General features: G+C 36.8%; 1 protein-coding gene across 1 annotated transcript in view; it reads left to right on the top strand.

The window, feature by feature from the left end:
- Positions 1 to 27,783, top strand: part of CACNA1D (calcium voltage-gated channel subunit alpha1 D) — a 192,742-nt gene that overhangs the window by 107,685 nt on the left and 57,274 nt on the right. Inside the window, exons 10-27 of the mRNA XM_075514379.1 lie at positions 181 to 268; positions 969 to 995; positions 7,320 to 7,480; positions 8,073 to 8,298; positions 8,443 to 8,650; positions 10,148 to 10,268; positions 11,324 to 11,438; positions 12,151 to 12,220; positions 12,834 to 12,903; positions 13,719 to 13,863; positions 15,684 to 15,813; positions 18,678 to 18,737; positions 23,236 to 23,342; positions 24,463 to 24,550; positions 25,053 to 25,160; positions 25,331 to 25,383; positions 25,642 to 25,788; positions 26,490 to 26,691. Of these exons, the coding sequence (XP_075370494.1) occupies positions 181 to 268; positions 969 to 995; positions 7,320 to 7,480; positions 8,073 to 8,298; positions 8,443 to 8,650; positions 10,148 to 10,268; positions 11,324 to 11,438; positions 12,151 to 12,220; positions 12,834 to 12,903; positions 13,719 to 13,863; positions 15,684 to 15,813; positions 18,678 to 18,737; positions 23,236 to 23,342; positions 24,463 to 24,550; positions 25,053 to 25,160; positions 25,331 to 25,383; positions 25,642 to 25,788; positions 26,490 to 26,691 (2,126 nt within the window). The remainder of the gene's footprint in view (positions 1 to 180; positions 269 to 968; positions 996 to 7,319; positions 7,481 to 8,072; positions 8,299 to 8,442; positions 8,651 to 10,147; positions 10,269 to 11,323; positions 11,439 to 12,150; positions 12,221 to 12,833; positions 12,904 to 13,718; positions 13,864 to 15,683; positions 15,814 to 18,677; positions 18,738 to 23,235; positions 23,343 to 24,462; positions 24,551 to 25,052; positions 25,161 to 25,330; positions 25,384 to 25,641; positions 25,789 to 26,489; positions 26,692 to 27,783) is intronic.

Raw genomic sequence — 27,783 nt, 5'->3', positions numbered from 1 at the left:
TTCTTTCGTTCTAAGAGGAGGATTGATGAAGTGTCTAACTTCATCTGCTGTTCCTCAGATCTTCCAAGCTCTCATTAGACCTGCAAAAAGTGGAGGCATTCTTGGAATAGAACAGGAGATCACATTCTGTGTAATGCCTTGCTTGGCTATCAATCTAAAGCAATTTCTGTCTCCTAACAGCAAGCATGCCCACCAGTGAAACTGAATCAGTGAACACAGAGAATGTGAGTGGAGAAGGAGAGAACCCAGCATGCTGTGGGAGTTTATGGTGAGTACACAGACTGTTTTCAAGTACCCACCCTCATCATCTCAAAATTTAGAAGAATCATTCTTTCCCCATTGTTTATTTAGCCCAAACTGCTGTCAAATAGTCAAGCTTTGTAGGACAGTTGAGGAGTTTTTTTGCCTTTCAGTAGTTTTATATTAGACCAATTATTACAGTATTAAAGCACTCCTAAAATTCTCAAGAAGATAGAAAACAATTCAACTAAACTTCCAAGTGGAGTCATGTTTTCCAGAAAGCTTTTATAAAATATAATTATTGTCCAAAATAATAAGAAAAGAATGGAAGTCCCCTATGATACGTAAAAAGAAACATTTTCTGGAGAATACATATTTTTTAGGCAATAACTGAATGTGTGGGTGTATTTCTGTATCGCATGGTGTTTGCTATGTATTTGCTCAGATTTTCATTACTTCAAGCAGCTTCTGCATGAGCAGTTTATTTACTTAGTTCTAAAGGAGATTTCCTTCCTTTCACTTAGAAAATTTGTAAAGCTTTAGGAATGGTATTTCAGAAAATAAATAACAGACAATAGAATTTCATCATTCATGATGCATTTTGTTAAAAGCTTGGTTTTATGTATATGTAATTTCAATGTATTGATTTGCAAAATCCTAAAGAGAACGAATTTGTGTTAATTATTTTTTTTCCACATTCTTAAAAATGTGTTTTCCTTTTCTTCTAGTCAAACCATCTCAAAATCCAAGTTCAGGTCAGTATTTTCCTCTCTCTTCATTGCTTTTATTTTTCCTTGTGACTATTTACACATCATGATGATCTCATATAATTATTCTTTATTTGCTGTACTTTAAATTTTACTGTGTGAAAATTCTTCCCAACAGTTACTGGTGAATACAAAAGTAAGGTATCCGTGAACACTTTTGGAAATCAAACTCCCTGATTTGCTTTGCTGATATTTATGGCTCTCTCTTCACTTACTAGGAGCATTTGGGAATATGAGCTTCTATTTTCAAGTATGATTGCAGAAGGGAAGTGTTATAAGCAAAATTAATAATTAATAGTCCTGATATTGTAGATGCTGGATGTGCCAGTACAAAACCAACAGGTTTCTTTATTTTGATTTTATTTTCCAGTCTTATAGGACATATATTTAGAAATTAGAAAGGATAATTGCAAGCACAGAAGAGATACCTCTTTCTGTTTAAAAAGGTTAGCTTACTCCGTGACGGAACAACAAAAAAAAAAAGCTGTGTGATTTAAGCTGAATAATCAAGTGGTAGACTTAGTGAATCATGAAGGGCAAAGACACTCCTACAGTGGCAGACAACCCACAGAATAAATATTTTTCACAGAAAATTTTCAGTGGAAAAAAAGGGACAATCAAGAAGATTTGGCAACATCTGGCATCAGTTTTGGCAACATCTGGAATAATTTCAATTTTTTAACCCTAGTAAAACTGATTTCAGTGTTGGATATATAGTAAGTAATTCATTGGTAACAGCAGTGTATTCTCCTTGCAGCAATGAAGAGGAATAGCATACCCAGGTTTATTCTACTAGCCTTACTAGCTCTAATGAGCTACCAGCGCTGACCAGTTGCAAGCAGTTGGATTGGACTTGTGTTCCTTCCGAATAGTCTTCTTTCTTTTTTGAAGAAGAGTTCCCAGGCAACAGTTAACTGGTGCTTTTCTACACTGAGAGTTTTTTTATGTGGTGTTATGATCAAGCTTTATTTTGCCATCCGTTTCAGCCAGCAAACTGGTGACAGCATATAAATGTGCCTCACTCTGCTGAAGACTGTGGCCAGTGGCGATCTGGCCATTTAGGATGGTAGCGAATATGCAACTAACATTTTAGAAGTTTCATCATTAGTTATAAAAGCTGTATCATTTCTTGTATGCCTTCTGCTACAGAAACTGGCCTTAGCTACACCAACTGAATGGATCATTTATGTCCGTGTGGACCTTTGAGCTTAACCCTTCATGAGAATTATGAGAGATGAGACTGCTTTTAGCTTAATAAAGAGAAGTGATTCAGTATGCTAATGGTCTGTCATTTCTCTTGCCATTACTTCCAGTTACCATAACAGTAGAACAAATGGAACAATTTATTTAGTATTTTATTAGCTGAGAATCCCAAACAAGCATGATTATTTTGAACCATGAGATTGTCTCCAATCAACCTTATAGCATACTATTTATTGCTATGAAGCCTACCCATGCTGGTTTTAAAGGAGAAACTCGAATATGAAGTGGTCGCATGAAACTTCAAATACCAGACAGTGCAATAGACTGCCATTATACTACATTCTCCAAGTTTGGTCTGTTTGCACAGTGGGGACGCATAGAAGCATTACAGAGAAAGCAAAGTAATGCCTATGTTCTGAACCATGCCCATTATTCATATTTTAAGGAAAAAGAGAACTCCAGAAGCTCTGTTAAATGAAAGCTGCTACATCATCTTTGAGAAAGAAAAATTTCTACCCAAACCTGATGTTTTTAATAGTCCAAGCAGTGAGTAAGAAGCAGTCAGTGCTATCCATCTCTACAATCGTTGTTCATAATCAACACATCAATTTTAAAGAAAACTTATTTGCAAGCCAGAAAGTCACCAAAGTATCTCCAGCTGTCTAGATTCTGCCACAGTCCTAAATGTCTTTTTCATGAGCTCTTTGATCAGAATCTGTTCTTGTGGCATTGAAAAACACAAGTCACACAGAAGTTCATTCATACATGTATTGCTGCATCTATTCACAGAAGTTGTGGCAATCGGCAACAGGAGGTTGGTGTCTCTCATTTGGAAGTGCTGCAGGGGTCTGCAGCTGCTTGAGGTCTTCAACCATACTTAAAGTTTTTAAGCTGAATTTGGTAATGGGAATTTCCCCTTCAACTTTCACGTCTTTACTTGTAGCATTGGAGAAAGATCTATCCGTTTTAACTTAATGAATCCATGTCAGGAGGAGTGGAGTATTGAGGCAACAGAGCTCAAAATTATAGTTGTGCCGTTGTCTTCCAAACACATGTGGCTTGCACCATGTCCCAGATCCCTAAAAACAGCTGACAACATCTGTTATCAGAGAGAGAAAAAGCACTCTGAAGAGCTGCTGGCTTTGCAGTGCAACTAAGAACAGAGTGTATCTGCTCTTCTATCTCTATAAGGATCTGCAGACTCATGGTTCTCATCCCATTGCTTCTGGATACCTGACATCTCATATTTACAAAATCAATTTTTCTGATATGTCAGAAGAATGTGATTTTGGTGTTTTTCATTGGAATAACTAGTTTCTAAGAAGCTCTGTTTACCTAAAATACAGAAACTCTCAGTTCTGCAGCAAAGCCCTAGATTATGTGTTCAGCTGTAAGGGATGTCCTAGCACATTCTAAGCCAAATAGGAAATCTTGGTCTAATTCTCACTCTTCTGGCCTGATCCTCACTCCAACTTTGGGAATGTTATTCTGCAGCGGCAGTACATTGTGTTTCAGGGCAAAGTAAATCAGGACATAGCTTATTGGTTTGACAGTAAATGTCTTCACCTTTGGATCAAAATAGAAAATGCTTTTTATTGCAAGCTAGCCTACCTGCTGGTACCACAAGTGAAAATAGCAGTTAATCCTTGGAAATATGTTTCTATACAGTCAGATGGGTACTTGGTCAAGAGAATTACGTCCTAGCAAGATAGAGCAGTTATCTGCCAGTTTATTAAGTGAAGGTGTCTATCAGCCACACATTATGCCAGGATATATATGGGTAAATATGATCTGTGCTGCATATTTGTAATCTTCCAGGTGGAATATGAAATGTTTTGATACTAGACCAACTGTTTTTTCTCCTCACATGGAAGCAACATAGCTATGATTAGAGGAAGATAGGGATCTGCTAAATGAAAAGATTTGTGCACTTTGTCCTCTGTGAAGATCCCTCTTTTTAAGAATTTGCTTCCTTATTTGTCAGTGTGATTATATGAACACATTAACCTTCAAGTCATGCTAAAAAGCTGGTACTATGCCCCGAATCCTGTGACTACAAAAATGAGGAATGGAAAAATAATCTCAAAGGCTTCTGTTTTTTCATAATGAGTGAGTGCTCTGGTGCAATTCTTCTGTCCTGTATTTTATAAATAGGAGTAGTGAAGTCTAGGGTCTCTGCACAGATGTTAGCACCCACAATTACAGAATAATTCCTCTTGGACATTAATATTTACTCCTCTGTGAGCTTACTGGTGAAAATATGAGGCACGCCAGTTTCGCAGACACAGGGATTATGCATGTGATTCTAAACAGAAAGTCCAGTTGAGAAAAATACCATGTTATAATGAAAGGCTGCTGATACAAAATAATCTGAAAATGAATGTTCCCACCTTTGCATAGGTCTAGTAGCAATATGCAAACACACATGAATAGCAAGTAAACAAATTAAACTTCATAGATTCTGCATGACTGACTGACACTGAGTTCAGTCAGACTCAGTGCAAGGCTGGATTTCCCATGTGTGGATTCAAATTTAAGACCGGGGCCTAAAGGACCACCTAAACATGAATACCTGAGTGAATGAAAGTGAAATTGGGAACACATTTGTAAGAATAATGATTTGCTCATAAATAGTTATGAAGAAAAAATGATAAATTATTTAATGAGAACAAAAGCAGTGAATAATTTGGTTTGTTGTAACAAACTATGTCAACTATGTGTCCTCTGTGATTTTAATATTTATGCAACTGCTGTATTTTGTGAAAAATGCTTGATAATTTCATGAAAGCAGTATTATATCACTGTAAAATTATGAAAATGGAATTTCCCTTCAAAAGAAAAGGGTACATTTCATTCTTCCATAAAAAAATTATGCTATTTGGTTAAAACTAGGAGGGGTAGTTACTAAAAATTAGAAAACTGTTGCATGAAAATAGTGTAATTTGTTTTCCTGTTTTATATAGCCACAAGTTTTCCTGGCCAAGAGGCCATCTACTTCAGTCTGCTAGTTACTATTTATCTCTTTACTTGTACCAATCTAATGAAGGTAGAAAATTACTCCTATTCTCCTTTTTGTATTTTTGATTTATTTCTGTAGGCTTTTTACATATGCCTATATAATTTATACACTTCTACACGTGGGTGCCGTTGCACACCCTTCAGCAGCATTTTCATATGCGCACCATTGTTTTGCCACCGATTCCACAGACCTTTTGGGGGAAAAAAGCCCCAATGGCTTCAGAGAGCTATGAGTTACACACTGAGACTGCTTTTGGCTCCTATGAGTAAATATATCCAAACAGTATTACTCTTGTCTCATGAGACTCTTATCTCATTTACTTCAGTGTTAGGATGTTCTGTAAGTGTAAAAAAAGGCTGGTTTACCTAGCCAGGGAGTGAGGCATCCTGATGATGGCCATGGACATAGCACTGTTTGGCAGGGGACTGGCAAGATAAGAATGTTTTTGAATGCCGTGTTGCTTTAGGTCAGGACAGGATATTTTTCCTTTATATGGTTAGAATACTGCAAAGGCTTGAAACGTCTTTGTACCGATGTCTGAAACCAGTATTAATTTCCATTACTATAAGTACAAATTTAAGGTGCGTAAGGAAAACTCAGTTAATGCTTGAATGCAATGCTAAGCTCAGTTATTTTTATGGTGGTGTTATTGCATATTGGCTTTCTTTGCTGAGGCAGATTTAAAGCATTTCTGATTTTATACATGCTAAATACAATACCTCCTAATTCAGACACTGAAAGTGTTAAGAAATTCACCTAGTTGTAACACCTTAGTTGAAACAATTCAGCTTAGTTGTAACAATTTTCAAAAGTCATAGTTCCATGTTTTGGTACTGCCAAAAGGGCTGCAGTGCCTTTCCCGTCTCAGCCACTCATTCTTCCTGCTCTTTCTGTGATGCGGCAATACAACAAATTGGATCAGACAAGTGACCAGCTAAAATCAACCCAGAAAAAAAGAAATTGGTTTCCAGCAGTCAATTCTCATGTCTGGCTCACTTCATTAGGGCTAGTTTTGGCAAAAGGGAAAGGAGAGAGCAGACGATCCCTTTCCATCACAACAGATTTATGCTAGACTGGCTTGATAGTGAAACTATAGAGGAAGAAGCTCGTACATGCACACTCTTCTCAGTTCTTTGCTATTTTAAGGCTAGGTCAAGCTTCCATTGGAGTCTGTGCCTGCTCTGTCCCTTGAATTTTGGATGAAGCAGTTGTCAGTTCCTAAAATTTATTATCTGAGTCCACAGCTGTAGTTCTGGGTGTGTGAATTTTATATGCCTCCCTTTTAGGTCATATCAAGTGCTTCCTAATCCTTCTCCTCCTGTGACCCAGCAATAGATTTTCTTTCTGTTTCACAAATGGAAATGCCACCCAGGGAGACTAATTGGTTCACTAAAGTTCCCAGAAGTGAAGCAGAGAAATTAAATCTAGTTTTATGAGTCCAAAGCTAAGCTAATACCCTCACTTGTGAATCCAACTCATATCTAGATAGAGCCTGTTTACTTGGCCTTGATTGTCACTCTTACTCATTTCACAAACATTTGCCCACTGACACAATTTCAGTGCACATCAGTGGAAATCTCTAGGAGTCGCTGGCTGAGATTTCTAACATTATAGGGTAGATTTCTAAAAGTTGACCTCAACATTCCTGCCATGTTTAATCCTGCCAGAATTGTGCCTGTGGTTTAACTCAAAGCCTACATTTTCAGACTAAATGTAATTTGAATTCTAAGTTGCTTCATTGGCTTTTCTTTACTGCTATTAAGTGTATGGGGCCTGGGAAGACAGATATATCTTGTTACTCAATGAAATGTTAAATGCAACTTGATCTAATTATGTCACAGGCATTTAGAGTCTCCAAAAACTGTGGTTTACATTTAAAAATCTATAATGAAACCTAAAAAAAAAAAACAAATTAGCACTCCCTAATCTGCAACTGGTAATAATTTACATAACTATTGTGCACATATTTATGAAAATACACCTGCTCACACATACATACTTGCACTATGTTTTCTACACAGAAGAAATTCTCCTTAACTTCGTATGTGTTTTCTGTATAATAATAAATTTGTTTTTATTTGAACTTTCAGTCGACGCTGGCGTCGATGGAATCGATTTAATCGAAGAAAATGTAGAGCTGCAGTAAAATCTGTCACATTTTATTGGCTTGTTATTGTCTTGGTCTTTCTGAACACATTAACTATCTCATCAGAGCATTATAATCAACCTGACTGGCTGACCCAGATCCAAGGTACAATCAAAAATTATTTGTCCTGTTTTTGACTATGGATACTTGCATGCTATCAGTGCCTACTTTTGTACTTTGCCATTTTGTTGTTGTTTGCTGTCCTGAAGGATATTCAGCCCAGCCAAAGGGAGATGCAAGAAATGACTGAATGTATTTGATTTCCACAACTGTAACGCAGCTTAATGGCATACCAGCAAAAAACTGACAATACTAAATTGTAAATACCTGTACTTTTATTGTTAAACCGTGCTTGAAAAATGAGGAAGGAAATGGTAACTGGCACAGCAGAACATGCTGTGGGATGTGTTGCTTAAGTTACAGTGTGGACTCAAGCTGTGAAGTGAGCAGCCATGAACTGCACAATGGATTGGAAAGATGAATAGTTTATAGGTGGCAGGAAGCTTTACATCCTTGTGTAAATTTTGCCGCTTAGGCATCAAATACAGCCCAACATAAAAAAAACAGTACTTCCTTCTTAAGTGAAAGGCTGCGAACTAGTATAGAAAGTATAGTACTAATATGTTAAAATAAAAATGGAATCTATGAGACAATTCAGGAATGTCTGTCTCTTTTTTTTTTTAATGTTTTGTTCCAGATATCGCAAATAAAGTTCTTCTGGCTTTATTCACCTGTGAAATGTTAGTAAAGATGTACAGCTTGGGCCTACAGGCTTATTTTGTTTCCCTTTTTAACCGCTTTGATTGCTTCGTTGTTTGTGGTGGCATTGTTGAAACAATTTTGGTGGAGTTGGAAATTATGTCACCCCTTGGAATTTCAGTGTTTCGCTGTGTTCGTCTCCTGCGTATTTTTAAAGTAACAAGGTAAGATTAATTAATACTGCTAACTTTAGGGGTAGCTGAAGGTGATCAGCAATTCTTTTGTAATACTTCATCATGCGCTGCTCTTTTACTGTTTGGTTTGGGGTTTTTTTTGGTGTGTGTTAACACACGCGTTTTAATTTATAGGCACTGGGCATCCCTGAGCAACTTGGTAGCATCCTTGTTAAACTCAATGAAGTCCATTGCTTCACTGTTGCTTCTGCTTTTCCTCTTCATCATAATCTTCTCGTTGCTTGGAATGCAGCTGTTTGGAGGCAAATTTAATTTTGATGAAACTCAAACAAAACGGAGCACCTTCGATAATTTTCCACAAGCTCTTTTAACTGTATTCCAGGTAACTTTCTTTCATCCTGTATGAAATATTTTACCTTTGATGATCAGCAAAACTGTTTAAGTGATCATGTTGCCTGAAAATAAAATAACAAATACTGTTTATTCAGTTTACTTTAAGTAGCATTCTGCTCATTAAGTTCAGTACTCTGGTAACTCTGCACCATTTGTACCATTTGTTTCATGTCTTATTTGATCCTATCTATGCAACATAGCTGTCATATTACTTCACAAAATTAAACCTTTGTCCATCAAATACATGACTAGAAAAAGAGGTGGAATGCTATTTTTATTTTAATCAAATTGTTTTCTTTAACCTCATTAACTATATAAAAGTTCAGCTATTCCCAAGCAGGAAAAAATGAGCATTGTAACAGTGCATATTTGCATATGGCTCGTATCACTTACTGTAATATAAAAATAAGTATGAATTTCTTTAAAGAGACACTGTCAGGTTTCTTAAAATTTTAAAGCAACTTGTCTGTTACTTGTGAAAAGATAGAGCCATACTTACGGTTTACTTTTCACTATTTTATCATTCTTTTTTTCATTTTTCCCAATTTGGATACTCGAATTAGCCTAATTGGTTTCATCTTTCTAGCCATTTTCACATTCAGCTTTGCACACATTACCACAGTGTTTGGTTTCAGACATTGTAGGTGAGTGTTTAAAGCTGACCCTGCAAGACTCAAGTTTGTGTGAACGCTCTATCTCTTTGGTAGAAGTTTCATCTGGTGGCTGCCCAGAGCAAGCAAAAAATCTTTCCGTGTAATTTTAACATAAGGAAGTCTTAATGAGAAATTTCCTTAAGAGGAAAAGTGTCCGCATTTGACCTGACATTGCCCCTTTAAAAAGTTAAGGCTGTACTTTCAAACTCAGCTGAGTTGGATTTTATTCAGATTTTAGGCTGCCTCATTTTCAAAGGAATGAGGCTGCTTCAGTTTCAGAATACATTCAGGAGCAACCAAACTGTTGGGTGCTCAACAACTATGAAAATCAGTTGGATAAGTTTAGCTCTCCAAAAATGAATTTCAGAAATCGGCACACATATAATTTTCTTGAACAACCACTTAATTACTTGGAAGGAGAGTCAGTATTACATGTTTTCTCAGGATAGAACTGATAATTTTTAAGAAGTTACTTAGAAATATATAAAGTGCCCCTATAACCTGCATTGTAATACTCAGAATTTTTGTCCTAGTACAGAAAAAGTGGAGTTGCCTCATTGGCAACTATCGGCAACATAAAACTATCCTTTTAATTAATCAATAGATTTCTGTAAAATTCTTTTATACTTCTGTGAAATTATGTGAAACCATAGCCAATAAGAAAATCATGTAATTCTCCCACAGCACTGAACTCCATTCAGTTTAAAATAGCTACCATTTCAAAAGCTGTAGCAGTAGTGCATGTGTGTGGTACATGTATTGTGGTCAGAGGAAACGTATTTCTCTATTGTTCTTTTTGATGTTGAGTTACTAATAATGTATCTGCTTCTTAGATTCTAACAGGTGAAGACTGGAATGCTGTTATGTATGATGGCATAATGGCATATGGTGGCCCATCATCGTCAGGCATGATAGTCTGTATATATTTCATTATCCTCTTCATCTGTGGTAACTGTATCCTTTGCACTTGCTGGAAACATCTCCAAATGGGGCTGTGTGCCAGGGACATATGCAAAATTTCTCTAGGAGGGAGTAAATTGCAATGGACATGCAAGCGTTTCTGCATGTGCCAAGTCCTTCAAACAGGCTTTCCTTTGTACACCCGTTCCCTAGTGAATGAGACTCCAGTGATCTCCGAGTCTAGCTCCTGCCACCACAGTGGCAGAAGACAGAGAATTTTTTCTTTCTTCCTTCAGTGGGAAAACAGCCTTATTCTACCTGCTTGTCTCTGACATCTCTCCCCCTGAAAACGCGTGGATGTGGCCTGATCTCTATGGCAGTAATTTCCCGTTCATCGCTTCGATGCTGTTAATAGCCCTGTTAATTCTGACACACGCTGACAGTGGAGCCAGTGATCCACTGTATAGTGCAGGGACCACGTGAGGGAAATCTGCATGGAGAAATATTGAGTCAGTTAGGATTAAGTCTGCTGAAGCATTCCCCTTCCCTGCCTTCAGTGTACGGAAATACTTCCTTGGCTCCATGTAGCAACAGAAACTAGTGCCAGTCTCAGAAGTTCTTAAAAGGTCAGGAGGTGATAAAAGGGCAAAACCATTCTGTTTTCTGTACTATATGGTACTTGTATCAGTATTTGTACTTACCTGATATGGAGTGAAGTACAGAATTTGATACAGATTGTTGTAGACACAGAAGATAATGCATTATAAAAATAAATTTTTCAAAATGCCTGAACAGTCTTCACTTTTAATAGACAGTGTTTCATATTTGAGACTTGCTCAGGCTAGCATAAAGTTGAATTTCATTTCTTTAAAAAATACATCAAGTATTCTGGTATTTTTAAATCAGTGACCCTAATGGATCTCATTTTACACCCAGTATTAATCTAGTCCATTAAATGAGTGTTACTTGCACTACACTCCAGCATCACAAATCTCTACACTGTGGGCTGGGAACATGAGTTTTGTATCTCTCACATTGTCAGTGTTTAGGCTGATAATAAACCAAACAAGTATAGTAAGGCATAATGTCCTTAAAATTATTTGAAATAGATATCTTGCTAAATGTCTTCTTGGCCATTGCTGTGGATAACTTGGCAGATGCTGAAAGTCTAAATACAGCTCAGAAAGAAGAAGCTGAAGAAAAGGAAAGGAAAAAGAATGCGAGGTAAAATAGCATGGGCATGTTGAATAAGCAGGAGAGGGAAGGAGTAGGGTACTGAATTCTTTCATAAGGATTTTCTTTACTTTATATAAATGTCTTTACCATCTTCAAAATTTATTGGACTCGGGGAAAAAAATGAAAGAGTTTACCTAGACATTAAAATAAGACCCAATTAGTATGATTTTTAGATAAAAGTTGGGTAGTAATTGGGAAAATGGGGTGAATTAAGGACATAATGATAAACCAGCTGATACTTAAACATTGCAACGGTAGGATTTATTGTGCAATTAGAACAAGAATGTATCTGTTGTTGCCAGTGCACAGCTCCCTGTGGAATCAGTTCTCTAAGCCCTATATAGACAAGAAGAAAATCTCTCTTTGAAATCCGTGCAGGCCTATTGAAGTCAATGCAAGTTGTTTGTATGAGTCCAAGGGCACAGTTTATCCCTCTAGAAAGGAGTAATGATCATGCATCGAATTTTTTAGGGATTAGCTTCTGGAATTATATTCAAAATTATAATCTTTTAAATGGATCATTGCATTCAAATGCAATAGATTTTATTGCCCTGACACCTGCAGCTGTGCAAAATTTTAAATACTTTACTATATGGTTTTAGGTATGCTCTCTTAACTTTTCATAGAATGGGTATAGTTCACTTAAGATCTTCTGTCTTTACATGACGTGCTTTGTAATTGTTATTGTATTGTTTTGTAGAAAAGAGAGTCTGGAAAATAAAAAAAGTGAGAAGTCAGAAGGTGACCAAAAGAAGCCCAAGGATAGTAAGGTGTTTATTCTAAAAATTGTGTCTTTTCTAAGAAGCAGTTTTACTAATTTTGCTAGGAAGTACTTTTCAAGACTACTGTGAATTGTACAATTTCTTTGATGAACCCGTCATCCCTACATTTTTCTCCAGGCAAAGGAAACTTAGTTCTGATGCTTTGCATTCTTACAAAATCTCTTAATTCAGGATATCCTGAGAAGGAAAAGCACTTAGAGCATAAAATAGTTAATGTTAGAAAAATTTGACATTATTTTAGGATCCCTGTAGGTATTTTGCCTATTAAGTCCAGTGGAAGAGATTAGTGAATGATAAACGCTTAGTAGAATGTTCAAACATTCTGGCTAATTTTTACCAAAGCCTGTTGGTTATATTCTCATTGTGATCTACACAGCCAGAAGAATGTGGATACTGTAGAAAAATCATTTTTTAAAAATATGTATTAAACTGTCGGCTCTCCTCTGTTCTCAGAGTAACCCTGTTTCAGAAAGCTCAGACTAAGCATAGGGATCACTTCCCTGACTTCAGAGGCTTATTTGGTTTGCTTTCTGTTGAACTTTATACTCCAAGCTATATTTAAATTTATTTTTCTTCTTGTGCATCCCTTTCATTGCTGTAGGTGACAATTGCTGAATATGGAGAAGGAGACGATGAGGATAAAGATCCCTATCCACCCTGTGATGTACCAGGTATGTGAATACCAGCCAGAAGACAAACACAATTTAAGTTTGTTTGCTAAAATATCCTAAACTTGCTCTTGCTGAACACTGAATCAATTCCTTTGAAGTCGGTGAAGTTGTGCTCTGTTATCAGTAGATAAATGGGCCTGTAAGCTGCCAAGTATTTCCTTTTCCTGCAGCTTCCTAGACAGTACAAACAGCATATGAGGGTTAATATTGTGAGCCTGAAGACTGCTGTGGTAAAACTATCTGGATGTAACAGCAAATTCTAAACTTTTCTGAAACATTTAGCAAAAAAGGACATTCCAGGGCTGATGATGTTTGATCACTTTTGTCTTAGCTTCTTCCAGTCCAGTGAACATACTTATCTAAAAATCAGTTCTGTCTGATTGTCTGGATGCCTGTTACAGAAATCTGCCCTGCCTTTAGAGCACTCAGTGCTCAGCCAGTGCACAGAGCTCAGCACCCCTACAACACAGCTCAGGCATGGACTGATGGTCAGGGGCTGAGCTTAAGTGGGGCTCCAGAGCCCATGTGCAGGGAGTGTGAGTGGAGACCCTAGATGAGGCTGGTCAGGGCCAGTAAAGCCTATTAGTGCACTCAGGGCACTTATGCACACACCCATATACGCACATAAATATGTATATAAGCTCATGAGAACTAGATGGATGTTCATATATTGATTCATAGATTTTTAAAGCCATGCTGTGAATATATATTTCCTATAAGCCATATATATTTTAATACAAGCCATGCTTTTATATTGTTATGAACAAAACCTCAATGTTTTTTTATTTTATAGTAAAAAAGTGTTTAATTTAAAGTAGGTGAAGATGAAGAAGATGAGGAGGATGAACCAGAGGTACCAGCAGGCCCACGTCCCCGTAGAATATCAGAACTAAATATGAAGGAGAAGATAACACCGATCCCTGAAGGGAGTGCCTTCTTCATTTTCAGCAGCACCAATCCGTAAATATAACTTTGAAAAATACTGGTTTAGTCCATCAAGGTTTAGCAGTGAAGGAACAGGCCTCCTTCCAGTGAGGTTAGGAATAGAACTCCTGTATCTTCAGCAGGAGAGAGATTGGCTTCTCTCCTAAAATTTTCTGAATGACTTGGCAAATGGGAAGAATTTGACAAATATATTAATTTGCTTCCCACTGTTGAAGATAATAGCATTTTGTATGTATAGTCTGTCAAGTCTGCACATGTCTGAAAAGTACCCTTTACCGTATATTAGCTATTTAGTATGTTAGTCACTGGATATAAAAGGTGTGACGTAAGATCTGAGCATCTTCTACATGAGATAGGAATCCTGGCAACCCTAGGAACCCTTGTGGAGCAATACAGGTGAGGAGGGAGAAGAGAAAAAAAGAGGAGAAAAAGAGAAAAGAAGGAGAAAGGATGTATGTATTCCTCTTGGGGTAACAGCATTTTCCCAGATTCAAGCAAACACTGAAGATTATTTCAAATTATTTAAAAAATCAAGACCAATAACAGTTGGATTTTGGGGGGAATTGGAATCTTTCACCGCTCAGTCTAACTCCAGAGCATTTGAAGTTCTACACTGATGAAGAAAGCAAGCTTCAGTAGTCAGTAAAAGTCATTACTGGTTGTTGGATGGAAGTGAACAAGTGAACTAAAATCAGTTCCTACAGACTGAACATAGCTGTTACATTTATATATAGCAATTTCATGAGCAGTCTTAGAAGGGAGCTCAAGAGTTATTTGGCAAGGGAGAATGCTGTCTTCTCAATGGTAGAGATCATCACAATTAAGTTTAGAAGATGGTGTGATGATCAAGATACAATGTTTTGGGCTTGTATCTTGTTCATTGCATGGGTTGTCTAAAACTCTTCAGAATTTTCAAACAAACTGGAAAGACAGATATTTAAACGAGTAATTTTAAGAACACATATGCTGAATGCAAAAACGTAAGATTTGTTGAACATGTCAAATTGCTTTTGGCCTCAACTAATGCTACTTATTCTCAGGCCAAAATGGCCATCTTACTTAACTAAGATACACTATACTCAAATCATTGACTTAATAACAGGAGCACAAATTTTCCCCAGGAACCTTCTGATTCTTCAGCAGAATTTAGACAACTTCAGTTTTAGTCAGTTACAAACCTGATCCTGCCTTTTTGCCAATTTAATCCCGGACCTACTCTACCAAGGTGCTCAATAGCATTTGTAATAACCTTGGGCTCAGTGACTCTAAGCATATGTACAGTTCCACTTCATGTTATGTGGCTGAAACTTAGCAGCTCTGTAATCTTCAACACTCACTTGTCCTAATTCCATAAGAAAATCTTCACAGGAGATTCTGATTTGGCTTGAGTCTCTAAGTAGCACAATGAGATCTGCAGTCTAAGCCACATCTCACCATATGAGTATTTTTGACAGCTTTAATAAGAATCAAATCAAACTGGGGATCTGAAACGACTTATTATCTAGCGTTGGTCCCTTTGACATTGGCCTCTGTATGCACATAGTGGTATAAACGCTGGAACTTGCAGTGGCATTCATAACCCATTGAAAACCAACAGGAGCTGGGAAATCCTCTCCGATTCCTTCGATAAGAGCATCTTCACTACAGGTGGATGGGATTTTGAATTTATTTACATTTTTAGAAATCAGAGCTATAACTACAGCATTTGCACCGCTTTTAGCTGCTGATGGTTGCTCTGTTCTGTCATTGTTGTTGGTCATAGAAAACATGTTGTATATTAGCCATCTGCTGAATTCTGTTTGCACACATGGTATATTTTTGTATCTCTTCTTCAGAATACGAGTCGGATGCCACAGACTCATCAATCACCACATCTTTACCAATCTCATCCTTGTCTTCATCATGCTGAGCAGTGTTTCCCTAGCAGCAGAAGATCCAATTCGCAGCCACTCTTTTCGAAATAATGTAAGCCCTTAATTTTTATGTCTGAAGATAAATATATCCTCACAGGATAACAATCCTTTGGGACTAGTGCCTGGTTTTTAATTTTCAAGTTAATAAATTTTCCTTTTCCTTTTTCAAGTCACACATTTATATTTTTTTGCTTTAAAAACCATAAAGCTTTAAAGACAAGTAACTTTATTCATGGAACATCATAGGTATTAGAACAATTTATTATGTAGATAATGTTTTTCCTTTGTTGGCTATTAATATATCAGAATAAAATATGTTCAAGCTGAGCATAATCTTTATAATTTTCATATTTTTTCATAATTTTCAGCTGGTGTACCTGATATGCATTTCCTGAATCACTCTTAGTGCCTCTCAGTGTTTGATTTAAAAATGCCAGTTAAAATTATCACTGTTTATAACATGTTGGGAATAGACTCTGACCTGTTGTCTCTTCTCCTTCATTGAGTCTATTATATGGTCTTGGGGAACTCAGAGTATCACTCTGTTAGTGAGTGCATGCATTTGTAAGGATATTACCTCTTCTTTCAAAGAAGCTGGTGTGGCCACACATGAGTTTGAGTACCACCACATCAGACCTGAAGATCCTTGGATTCCTTTTGGCCAAATCAGAAACTAAACAAATTTCACTTTTTTCTAAACTCACATGTAAGATGGGGATCAGAGCATGCCCAGCTCTTGCCTTGATTCAGAGTCAAATGCCATTTCAGCCTATATACAAACCTGAAAATTTGGAAGTGTTTCTGCATCCTTTTTTAGATATACTTGTAGAAACAAACTATATGTAAGAATATTAATTTCAGAAATGTCTCTATTATTCGATAAAAGTGTAGTTTATGTGGTAAGTAAATATCTGTGTTCTCCTAAAACAAATTCCTGAATCCCCCATTTTAAGTTCTTAATATAGGAGAAGACTTACTTGTTATTCAAATGCACAATTGTTAGACAGAGAAATGAAACAAATCCACTCTCATGACCACTAGTGTTTGTCTTACACTTGTTGCACTTGTATTAGTGGTGAAGCAAGCCTCTGATGTTATTGTAAGTTGTGCATGCTTTAGATTAGGTATGAAATAGCTCAGATGATGCAACTTGGTAATCCTGTGGGGACTTTTGGGATGCTTTGACAGAACTTCCAGGCCTCTCCTGTCTTAGATATAAATTGATCTGTAGAGGTTGCCATGGAGTTTGAGAAACTCTTCCACCTCTTACAGGAAAGATGGACCTACTAGGTCAGTAGATGTTGTACCTCTCTAGTTCCTGCTAGCGTAGATGCAGCCTCTGAAAGTCCTCTTTTGGCTGTTGACATTGTCTGAACATTTTTTCAGTAACATCAGTAAAACCCAAAAAGTTAAACCTTTCTTCGAAGGTGAAAAGAGGTCAAAGCATGAAGACACTCTTCGTGTACTATTTATTCAGTAGAGCTGTGTGCTTCCCACATCTACAAAACTGGACAAGTGCAATCTTATGAATAAATCACACTAATGGATAAGAAAAAGAGAGCTGCTGGGCAATACTGAAATTGTTATTGTAGAAATGGTTTGAAGGGCTGATAATTGTTTTTGTAACTAGAGGAGTGCTAGGAAAACGTAACTGGAGAGTGGTGGTGACTGAAAGGATTATTCCTATTTGGGACACAGACAGGTGAAATGCGTGAGTGATTTCAAGAAGGCACTGCCCTCTTGTTGTAAGTATTCACAAATGCACCAGACCTGCATATTTTTCTTGTTACTACCTTGAATGATCATGTTCCTTCAACCAGCCAGCTCGGCAAGGGAATGAAAGTTTACAAACTGGAACACCATTAAATATTTTCTTTCAGCTACTAGAATGAATTCCTTACTGATTACTCTTTGTTGAATGGCTTTAATGTTTGCCTATTTTTTTCAGCCACAGCAAGGGACAGAAGGATGTAATCTTTAACTGAACATGGGCAGAAAAATTATTTCCTTTTATATGATCTAATAGGAATACTGTCTTTGTGTGTTGTCTCTTTATTTTATTTCTCCTTGCCACTTTATTAGCTGCTGAGCCACAGGCAACCTGTTTCTGTGCACGACTGTTTGCTAGCTGGACTGCTGGATCCTTGAAACTAAACTAGTACCCTATTGCAGTGCATGTCAGTTGCTAAATTAGGTGCTAGTAATATGGCCACCTTGAAAGGGTGAAATCTTGGTTGCAGTGAAAAATATGGCAGTGTTCCTGTTGACAGCAGTGAGGTCAATATCACATCCACAATCTTTTAAGATGTTTGCATATCACTATGCAACTGTTGTGGGTTCTTTTAAATTTCCTACAAATAAATCACTGCTGTATCTTCCAAGTTCAAGAAAAAAGAGTTGTAGTGATGATTTTAAGTAATTTAGTTATTAGTTAATTTGCTTTGTGACACTCTAGCCCAGTCTATACAGGAACAATATAATGTAGCAGAATGTAGAATGATGTGCAATCTAGAAGCATCCATTGAAGTTTTATTTTTTGATGTGATACTTTGGTAAAAAAAAAAAAAGACATTATTAATAAGTATTTATTCTTTGTGTAAGATTCTGTATCTCTGCTAAAGGCTGAAGAAAGTACCTGTGAAAGCTGGTAGAGGAAAGTCTGAATTGAAAGAAAGTGTTGCTTATTGGGTCCTGTTAACTCTTTAGGGGTGAAATCTAATATCTAAGCACAGTGGCATCTGATAAATTTTTGAGTAAATAAAAATGGTTGCACAATAGCTGGAATTTTAAACTACTTTGTCTAAATTCCCCATCTGCCTACTTAGATTAATTCAGGTGGTGTTGTGCATGTGGTCTAAATTGTAAAAATTTATTAATAGATGGATTTCTTACTGTGGCACATATTATACCTTGCAGATACTTGGTTACTTTGACTATGCTTTCACAGCCATCTTTACTGTTGAAATCCTGTTAAAGGTAATGCATTGTTAATTGATCCTTGTTAGCTCAAAAGCAGCTTTAGCAATAATGTTTGTAACTTTTTGTTTACCTTCCAGATCCTAGGGTATGCAGATTATGTCTTCACTAGTATGTTTACATTTGAGATCATTTTGAAGGTAACAGGTTTTTAAAGGAAGTTTGTTTAAAAGGATTTTCCTTGTGTGTCACCTGCCAAGAAAAGGCACTTGAAGTGTTCTTCACCTTTTCTCTAAGCGATCAAAGCTAAACTTTTTTAAAACCAGAGGATTTTTTTATTTGACAGTTCCTCATAGTTTTGATTGGTTATTTTTTACCATTGGGTGCATGAAGAAGCTGATTTTTTGTCATTACATCAATTTAATAATTCATTTTTTACCATTTTTAAACTTACAGCTGTCAGAAAAGGGAAAAATAATTCACTGCGCATGAGCTTTTCCTTCTCCTTGGTCTGACATTTCCAAAAGAGATAATCAGTCTTTTAAGAAGGGAGCATGTAATTTCTCATTTCTTTTGCTGAGCTATATTCACAGAGCTAAAATAGTAGATAACTATTTTCTTGCAATAGGACTTGCAAGATATCTTGCATTTGTCTATCTATATACTAAGATACTTTGCATTTATCTTGGGCATACATTTAAATACACAGAAAGGCATAAATATGCTTGCTTAAATGTATTACCCATGCATGAGTCAAAAATTGGCTTTTTAATGTATAGTTTGTGTACTGATTATTAAGAATGTCCATTGAGGTTACTCAGATTTTAGATGTATGAGGCTTATTCTGGCAAAGAAGCCGTATAACTGAGGATTAGGTTCGCACATAAGAAAATGCTGAACAAAGAAATTAAAATTTTTGGTGGGAATTTGCGAAATATTTTTTCAGAGATTTACACACGATTCTTAAAAGTTTCATGCTATGCATATTCACCATGAGTTTTTGGTTGAGTAACCCTGACCTATACACTTAAAAATTTCTGGTACACTAAGAATCTGTACATAAACTTTGCATTTCCAGTTGAAGATTAAGCTTAACAAAATCTCTTCTCCCAGCTTTTGCTCATATTGCTGTGTGGACTCTTCACAATGTGATTTGATTAATACTAACTGATGCAATATTTGGGCTGTTTACAAGATAAGCTGTACTGTAAGTAGTAGACTATTTTTATGCTTGCAAATATTCTCCCAGACTTACATTTATCCACTTGTTTCTCATTTTCAGCAGTGAGGAGGTTTCTATAGAATTGATTAATCTTATAAAATTTGTAGCATTCTGAAATAAATAAGCAGTTTTTTCACTGCTAGAGAAAGGCCAAACTAAAGGAAATAATGAAGCACTGAAAAGAACTGTAGCATTAGATCAAACTAGTTCCCAACTCTGAATTTGAGAAGCCATACAAAATACATTACCACCATTTCTGTGGCAGAAGAGAGTCGGTAAACTTCCACATGCTCTGAGCAGCAGGTTGTATAGCTCCTGCAGTTCAATTGTGTTTCTCTAGGAGACAGAAGAGTTATAAAGCATGGCACAGAGAGGCATAACTGGGTTTGTTAAGAAAAGCAACATTCCTACTAATTGCAAAAGATTTTGACACCGAGCGACTCGAGTTATCCAAGGGAAGGAGGAAGCTCTAGAGCTTGGGCTGCTGAAATCTGGCATTGTAAAGTATTACAAAGAAACAAGAAGCCACATCATAGCCAAAAATGTTGATGCTCCTGAGTCCACTTTCTGCAGGAAGCTCTGTGCTGCAGTGCACTCATATTTATCTACAGAGGAAAATAAGTTGTACCATAAAAAATGTAATGGACAACCAGAACATGACACACATGCATGCTTTACTAACATGTCTCAGACACTGGCTTTGCTTGCTTATGGCTGGAGTCCTCCATGTCTTCCGTGCTGGGTTTTGCGCTGTGCTTTGTGCAGTATCTAAGTCGTGCAGAAGCTGCGTGTGTTCTGCAAGGATTAAATTCAAGATTAGACCTGCAGTAACACTAGCATTCCAGAATTTCCAGGCAAAAAGTATATGAAACTGAAATTAAATTAACCAGAGGCAATATTACCAGCTGCAGTGAAGAAACTCGTAAATGTCCAAAAAACAAGCATTAAACCAGAATAATTCTCAGCATGTGGAGAGTCTCCCTGTGCTCTATCTTATTGACTGCTTTGCAGACATGAGGATTTCTACATTATATGATGTCGAGTATATGCATGAGGATATGAATAAAAGAAAAGCCGCAACATCAGTTTAAAGCATTTAAGAATTCTCTTATGTAATCCCTATGTGGTGCTGAAATCCAGTTTACCATCCTGTTTGCAGTACTTGGGAAATGTGAAAACATCAGAGCAAAGGTCAGGTTAGGACCTTGTGCTTTTAACCTTGCCCCAGCTGTGCTAATCCCACACCATTTAAACCATTCCCCACTGGTGTGGAATTACAGGCAGGAGGAAAAGAGCAGCACTGGTGGTGCCCCAGGCGCTCAGCTCAGTGAGTGTCCTGCAGCATCTGCTCCACTGAAGACTGTGTGACAGCACCCACCACCTCAAAGCTCTAGGCTTTGCTTTGGACTTGATCAGTGTGAAGGATAGAATGATTTGCTCTAGAAAGTTTTAGTGAAATGCTTCCACTGGGTTTTGTAGTGATTGAAATATGAGCCTCCATATAAAGATGGGGAGATATGTACTTCACCTGTATTTTTAGGTCAATATGTCTTTACTTTTGTGGGAGTCTTTACATGAAACTTCGTGTGCTGCTAACTGATAACATACTACAGTGTAAATGAGTATTTGTAGATAGATGTAGGTTTGATATTCAAGGTTATTTTAGTGTTCAACTCCCACTGATTTTAATGAGTTTAGCCATACTCTGTACAGCTGTAAGTGAAAAGAGCTAGGAATTTATTGGAAATTGTATAATACAGTTATATTACCTCTCTCATGTCATGGCACAGGTTAAAGCTTTAGGATTTTTATGCTTCTAGTTTTGAAGGACATTTAGTATTTTGATTACAACAAAAGCCAATTTAACATGAGAATAAGGAGAGAAGGGCTTCCAAGAAAAATGCATCTTTTGTAGTTTGCATTCCTTTGCAGATATATAGCTTTCACTGATGCTGATGGTTTTTCATGCAAAAAGCCTGGAAGTTTGTGCACACAAGTAGTGACACAGTAGACTGAGATGCCCATTGATGGTAGCTCTGTTCTACATTGTGGAACAGTCTTGAAAGATTTAATAGTCTGCTGCAAGAGGAAAGCTAATAAAACCTTTTTGCTCCATCTTGAGGAACAGAACAGAATAGAAAGTAATGGGTTTAAAATGCACGGTCAATGTCAGATGTTCTCTGGCTGGCATTGAGTTTTCTTACCTGTGGAAAACAATGAGTAGCTGAGAGTACTCAAGTCATGTTAAGAGGACCTTAAGGCTGAAGAAATTAGAATCCATGTGCCTGAACTGACTACTAGGTATTTTTTCATAGGTATCCTTATTTTAATCTCAAGTTTTTAGTTTCAGCATTTCAGTCTTAATCCATAACTATGGAATAACCCGTGCAAAATTCTACTCAAGCACAGATTCTGTGCTTCTAATGGCTTAACTGGATTCCTCTATGCATTTTTTAACTGGTACTTACTAGCAGTTATGGTAAGGGTCTAATCCATAGATTTAGGAGCCAAATTCAGCTTTACAATACCTGAGAACGTCTGCCCAGATTCTGTCTGCAGCCATAATTAATGGAGCCTCTATCACTGGCTCTTAAGGAAACCTGCAAATGATGCATGCGGGTTCCTTCACATGATACCCTTTGTGTGCTTCTTTCATCTTAATCTAGGCACAGAAAGCAAAAAATGAAGAGAAAGTCCAATAGGGAGAGCAATGTTTCATATTCCCCACGGACCAGCAAAACTTGGGCACGTGTGTCCACACATAATACAAAACAATCTATGGGTTGTTCTAGGTTATTCCAAGATACCCACTCATGATCTTAACATGTCTCCTGTGAGCCAAAGGCAAATAGCAGTGTAATGCTGTGTTATGACAGCCTTGTGCTGGTTCTGTACCGGATTTGACTCTCAGGTTTTTGCAATACATTTTCAGCTCCTTCAATTCTCAAGACAGTATGAATGATTAGGAGTCAGAATCTGGACCTTACAGTTTAGTAAGCATGGAAATTTTATGGTTCTTGTAGTCATTTTTCTAACAAAGGCCAAATCAATTCACCTCAGTGTAATCACCTTAGCCTAATCAGTTCTTACACAAAATATAACATTTGTTGACATCAGAAACAATTAACACATTTTCTGGTGTTGCTTGAGCAGAATTTTTATGATTAAATGAAAGATTTAATATACATACTGAGATTGTTTTGTATCTCAATTGCTTTTGGAAAGTGAGATAATATTGTATGCATTCACACTCTAGGCAAGTGTCTTGTAAACAGCCTAAATGTGGATTTGAATAAATGGGAATATATACTAAATGTGTAACAATTCTATTTTTAGATGACAGCTTTTGGAGCATTTCTTCATAAAGGGTCCTTCTGCAGGAATTATTTTAATTTGCTGGATTTGCTGGTTGTGGGTGTTTCTTTGGTATCATTTGGTATTCAGTAAGTACTTATAGTATACTTATAATGTGAATGATTTATTTTTGCTTTGGGGTTTTATACTGAAATCAGTGTTTCAGCTCCTTTTGTTCCCCCATTGTTTGTGGGTGTGCAGTCACAATATTCAGGGTTGGGACTGGCAAGAGGTAGTGCTTTGTATGGAGACTGTTGTAACTCATTACTAATACGGGTTGGAAACAAATTACTACTTCCTGCTATTACCAAGAGAACAAGAGCACCATGACACTGTATTGTATAGGAAGTAATTCCTGGAGCTTCAGGAGGTTTATATACCTTCTTTTGTGCTATTGCCACATCTACAATCTAGTTCTACGAGCTTGCTCTTTCAGCATGACCTACTGGGATATGTAACTTGACAGTATTTGAAGGGGAGAGAAGTTGTACCTTCATCAGGACTGTAAGTGCTAGTGAAGAGATTTTTTTTTGCTTTGGATCAGGCTAAACATAATAAAAGAGTTGGAAGATGCTTATTGATTCACTGAGCAGTTGTGCCTCACTTAAAATGATCTGTGAAACCCTTAGTAACTTAGAAAAGAGCAAGGACTGGGTGTCAGTCAACTGCTTCCCACTTTGTGTTCTGCTTGTACTAGAATACCTGTTACACAAGCTTTCTGTTTCACAATATATTCTTTAAAAGGCTGTCTGCTATTACTTCCTCAAAATGCAGTCCTAGCTACTTGAACAAAGAGAATGTGAGTCATTTGAGATCTTTTCATCTCCACCTGGTTGGAAATTAAGGTATTCATTGATTTACAGGACTTACACAGTGTCTTTGAAAGAGCTTGTCACCACTGAAAAATACTTTGGGGACTATTTTGCTCCTGACCAAACTTAACTGCATTACAGTATCAGACAAGCTTCTGAGCTATTAATTCCCACGTTGCTCCAGAAATCAAAATAATTCTTATGGTATTTATGAGACTTATACTATTTTCTTTATTGATCCTTTATTAATATTAGAAATACTTAAAAAAATCTTGTATATATATTTTGAGACTTTTTTGAAATTTCATGTATAAGGAAGTTGCAAGAACATTGTTATTCTTAGTAATAGAATCAGTTACCTTAAAAGTAACAGAATAACTTTTTTTTCCCCCCCTAGATCAAGTGCTATCTCAGTTGTGAAGATCCTCAGAGTTTTAAGAGTCTTGAGGCCTCTAAGGGCAATAAACAGAGCAAAAGGACTTAAGGTGTTTATTTTTATTTTTTAAGTTATATTTCTGTTGGCCTGATTCTTCAGTCCTGCCTCAGGTTAAAAATTCTTGCGCAAGAAAAGTTGCCTGGAGAAGTTCACAGGGCAAGGACATAAATCAGTTCCTGATTCTTAAACATATTAGGCCACGTTCTGCCCACAGTTACAGCACTTTATATGTAGAGGAACACCAATGCCATGGAGAGCAGATTTTGACCGTAATACTTGCTGTGAACCAACATGCCAGAGCAATATTTTAATCGTTTTTCCATAATGCTTATGTAATTTTTAGTCAGTTGATGTTGATGGGTCTATGTCAACAGACTTACAGACAAATTTAGGAAACAAGTTTAATTATGGTAGTAGGTATAATACTGACAACACAGAGGTAGTAGTTTTAAAAAATAATCTGAATGTGATAAAATAGACTTTTATGGTATGTATTCTGTGGTACTAAGTAACAAGTTGTATTAAAATATATATTTTTTCTTTCTTTCCAGCATGTTGTTCAATGTGTCTTTGTGGCTATTAGAACTATTGGTAATATTATGATTGTTACCACGCTGCTGCAGTTCATGTTTGCTTGTATTGGAGTGCAGCTCTTCAAGGTAAGTAGACACACTCAAAATTTACACTGCATCAAGGAAAGCAAAGCTGAGCTGAATTCTTGGTGGCTTGCTGCTGGAACTTGGTTGGTCCCATTCTGAACCAATCATAGTATAAATGTGTTTATTTTGCATATTCTGCCCTGTGTCATGGCTTTTTGTTTTATATGTAGGGAAAATTCTACAGGTGCACGGATGAGGCAAAACAGAATCCTGAGGAATGCCGGTGAGAACATCTTTGATCTAAGAATGACACATTGTATTTTGAATAATTTAACCTGTACAGATATGAGCAGGCATGTGTCAGGCCATTTAGGTTTGTGTAAATTCGAATTACCATTTTAAATCTACCAGAAAACACAGGCTAGCAAGGAAATAAAACAAGCTTAGGGAGAGAGTAAAAGAAACTGTTTTTAATAGAGCATTGAGTAACTCTGAGGCTAATTAAATATTTCACTAATGACAGTTTGTTTCTTTCCCACAGAGGGATATACATCGTTTATAAAGATGGAGATGTTGATAATCCAATGGTCAAAGAGAGGGTCTGGCAAAATAGTGATTTCAACTTTGATAACGTTCTGTCCGCTATGATGGCCCTTTTTACAGTATCCACTTTTGAAGGCTGGCCAGCGTGAGTGAATTCTCCATGTTTTCACAGCATTGTTAACACAGTTACATTTTCCAGAACAGTTCTTTATCATTTACCAGGCATTTTTGGGCAACAAAGCAGTCTAAGTGATGGTATAAAAACTTATTAATGGAGGAAGGAAAAAAACTACTATCCTTCTGAATCTGTGCACTTTTCCTGTATTTCTTCATTCACCTGTATCTATAAAGGGCAAATGTTTTTTACATTGTTTGATTCCTAATCTTTCAGCTACTTTTGCTATAATGAGCTATTCTTTAGCTCTAATGGAAGTAATCCTTTTAGATGTTTATCCATTGATGCCCTTTAATACTAATATGAAAATTTTAGACCTTTGCGTAAACCTTTTACTACAAAATCAGGCAATGGTACACTGCATAGAGAGGGCCAGGAAGAGTAAACCGCCACTAACTATTTCCCTAAATGAGAAAAGTCTTGGGGGGGAGGGGGGGGGGGGGGGGGGGGGGAATACAACCATCTGGTCATTACCTTGATTCTTTTGGAAAAAAGCATATAACATTGTGTGGTGTGATTCTTCTGGTTTCAATATGCTTGTAAGCCCTGTCAGTAACTAGAAAAAACAGTAAACAGCAGACCATTTCTGAAATGTGTCCTCTGAGTCTGCATATTTTACTCTCTTTTGACATTTTAATGCTAATAAAGATAAAATTTTGTTTGTTTTTCAGGCTGCTATACAAAGCCATTGATTCAAACGGCGAGAATGTAGGACCTGTATACAACTATAGAGTGGAGATCTCCATTTTTTTCATCATCTATATCATCATTATTGCATTCTTTATGATGAACATATTTGTTGGTTTTGTGATTGTTACATTCCAAGAACAGGGAGAACAAGAGTATAAGAACTGTGAGCTGGACAAAAATCAGGTTAAAATAAATAATGAACTCTTAACTTTTGAAAGTATTCTTATTTATGCACGAAGAGCTGCTTTTCTGCTTTGGGTCAGAAGAGGGCACCAAACACATCTTGGTAAAAAAATGGAATTAGTACATACTATCAACTGGTATTCAGGTCATTTTACGCTCCTCTTTCTGTAAGCCTGACATATCAGTCTTTTTGTTGTGAAAGGTGTTACATTAAGCTTGTTAGCTTCTTAGTGTCTCACTTGTTGGTGTCACATTAAGAAGAATACAGCACTTGCCAGCTTATCCACAGGCAGAGGTAGGTTTTACAATAAGAACAGGAAAATAAATTTTGTGTTCTGAATAGTCTGAAAGTGTTCAAAATGTTCTACTCCCCCCCCCCCCCCCCCCCCCCCATTTATTTAGACATTCACAGGGGATATTCAGATTCAAATAAAAAAAAAAATCTGTCCCTTTTTACTGTTTAATCCTTTGACTGAGAAATTCATCAGTCACCAGTCATGATTTTTCAGGTACTCTTGTCCAACTGTAACACACTTCATTTAAACAAAGTTAAGCATGAAACTTTAGCCAGCATTCATTCTGCATTTTGTGCCCCATCAGTCAGCTTTTATAAGCATTCTTCAAAAGACAAGTGGAAGGCCCAGCCTACATGAAGATTTCAGGCACTAATAGAGTAGGAGATGAATTCATGATGTTCCTACATATGTGACGTGATTTTGCAGGGCAATTTAACTGAACTATTAGGAATAACTCTTTCTCAGTATTTATTTTTCTGACTCTGGGTTTTATGCTATGCAGTTACATTGGTGGTTGAAAACTTAGTAAAGACAAGGCAAGACTTATAGATGAATTAATAGTCATGCTGTTAATAGTCATGCTATATACTATACGTATACATACCTATAGTCTGCAGTATACTACTATATACTAATACACTGTATAAAGGTGAAACACTTCAGAATTTCCATGAGCATTATTTGATTCTTTGTATGTGGCTGAGTAGTGTATACGATTAGGTACAGTTGTAAATAACCAAGTCAGGATTGGTAAGCTACTTGTTTATTTTATTAACACTTAATAATAAAAAGCCCT

Source organism: Mycteria americana, chromosome 11 (assembly GCF_035582795.1).
Source record: "Mycteria americana isolate JAX WOST 10 ecotype Jacksonville Zoo and Gardens chromosome 11, USCA_MyAme_1.0, whole genome shotgun sequence".
Classification (NCBI taxonomy): domain Eukaryota; kingdom Metazoa; phylum Chordata; class Aves; order Ciconiiformes; family Ciconiidae; genus Mycteria; species Mycteria americana.
The sequence above is the reverse complement of the archived record's forward strand: the minus strand, read 5'-3'. Positions and strand labels throughout refer to the sequence as shown.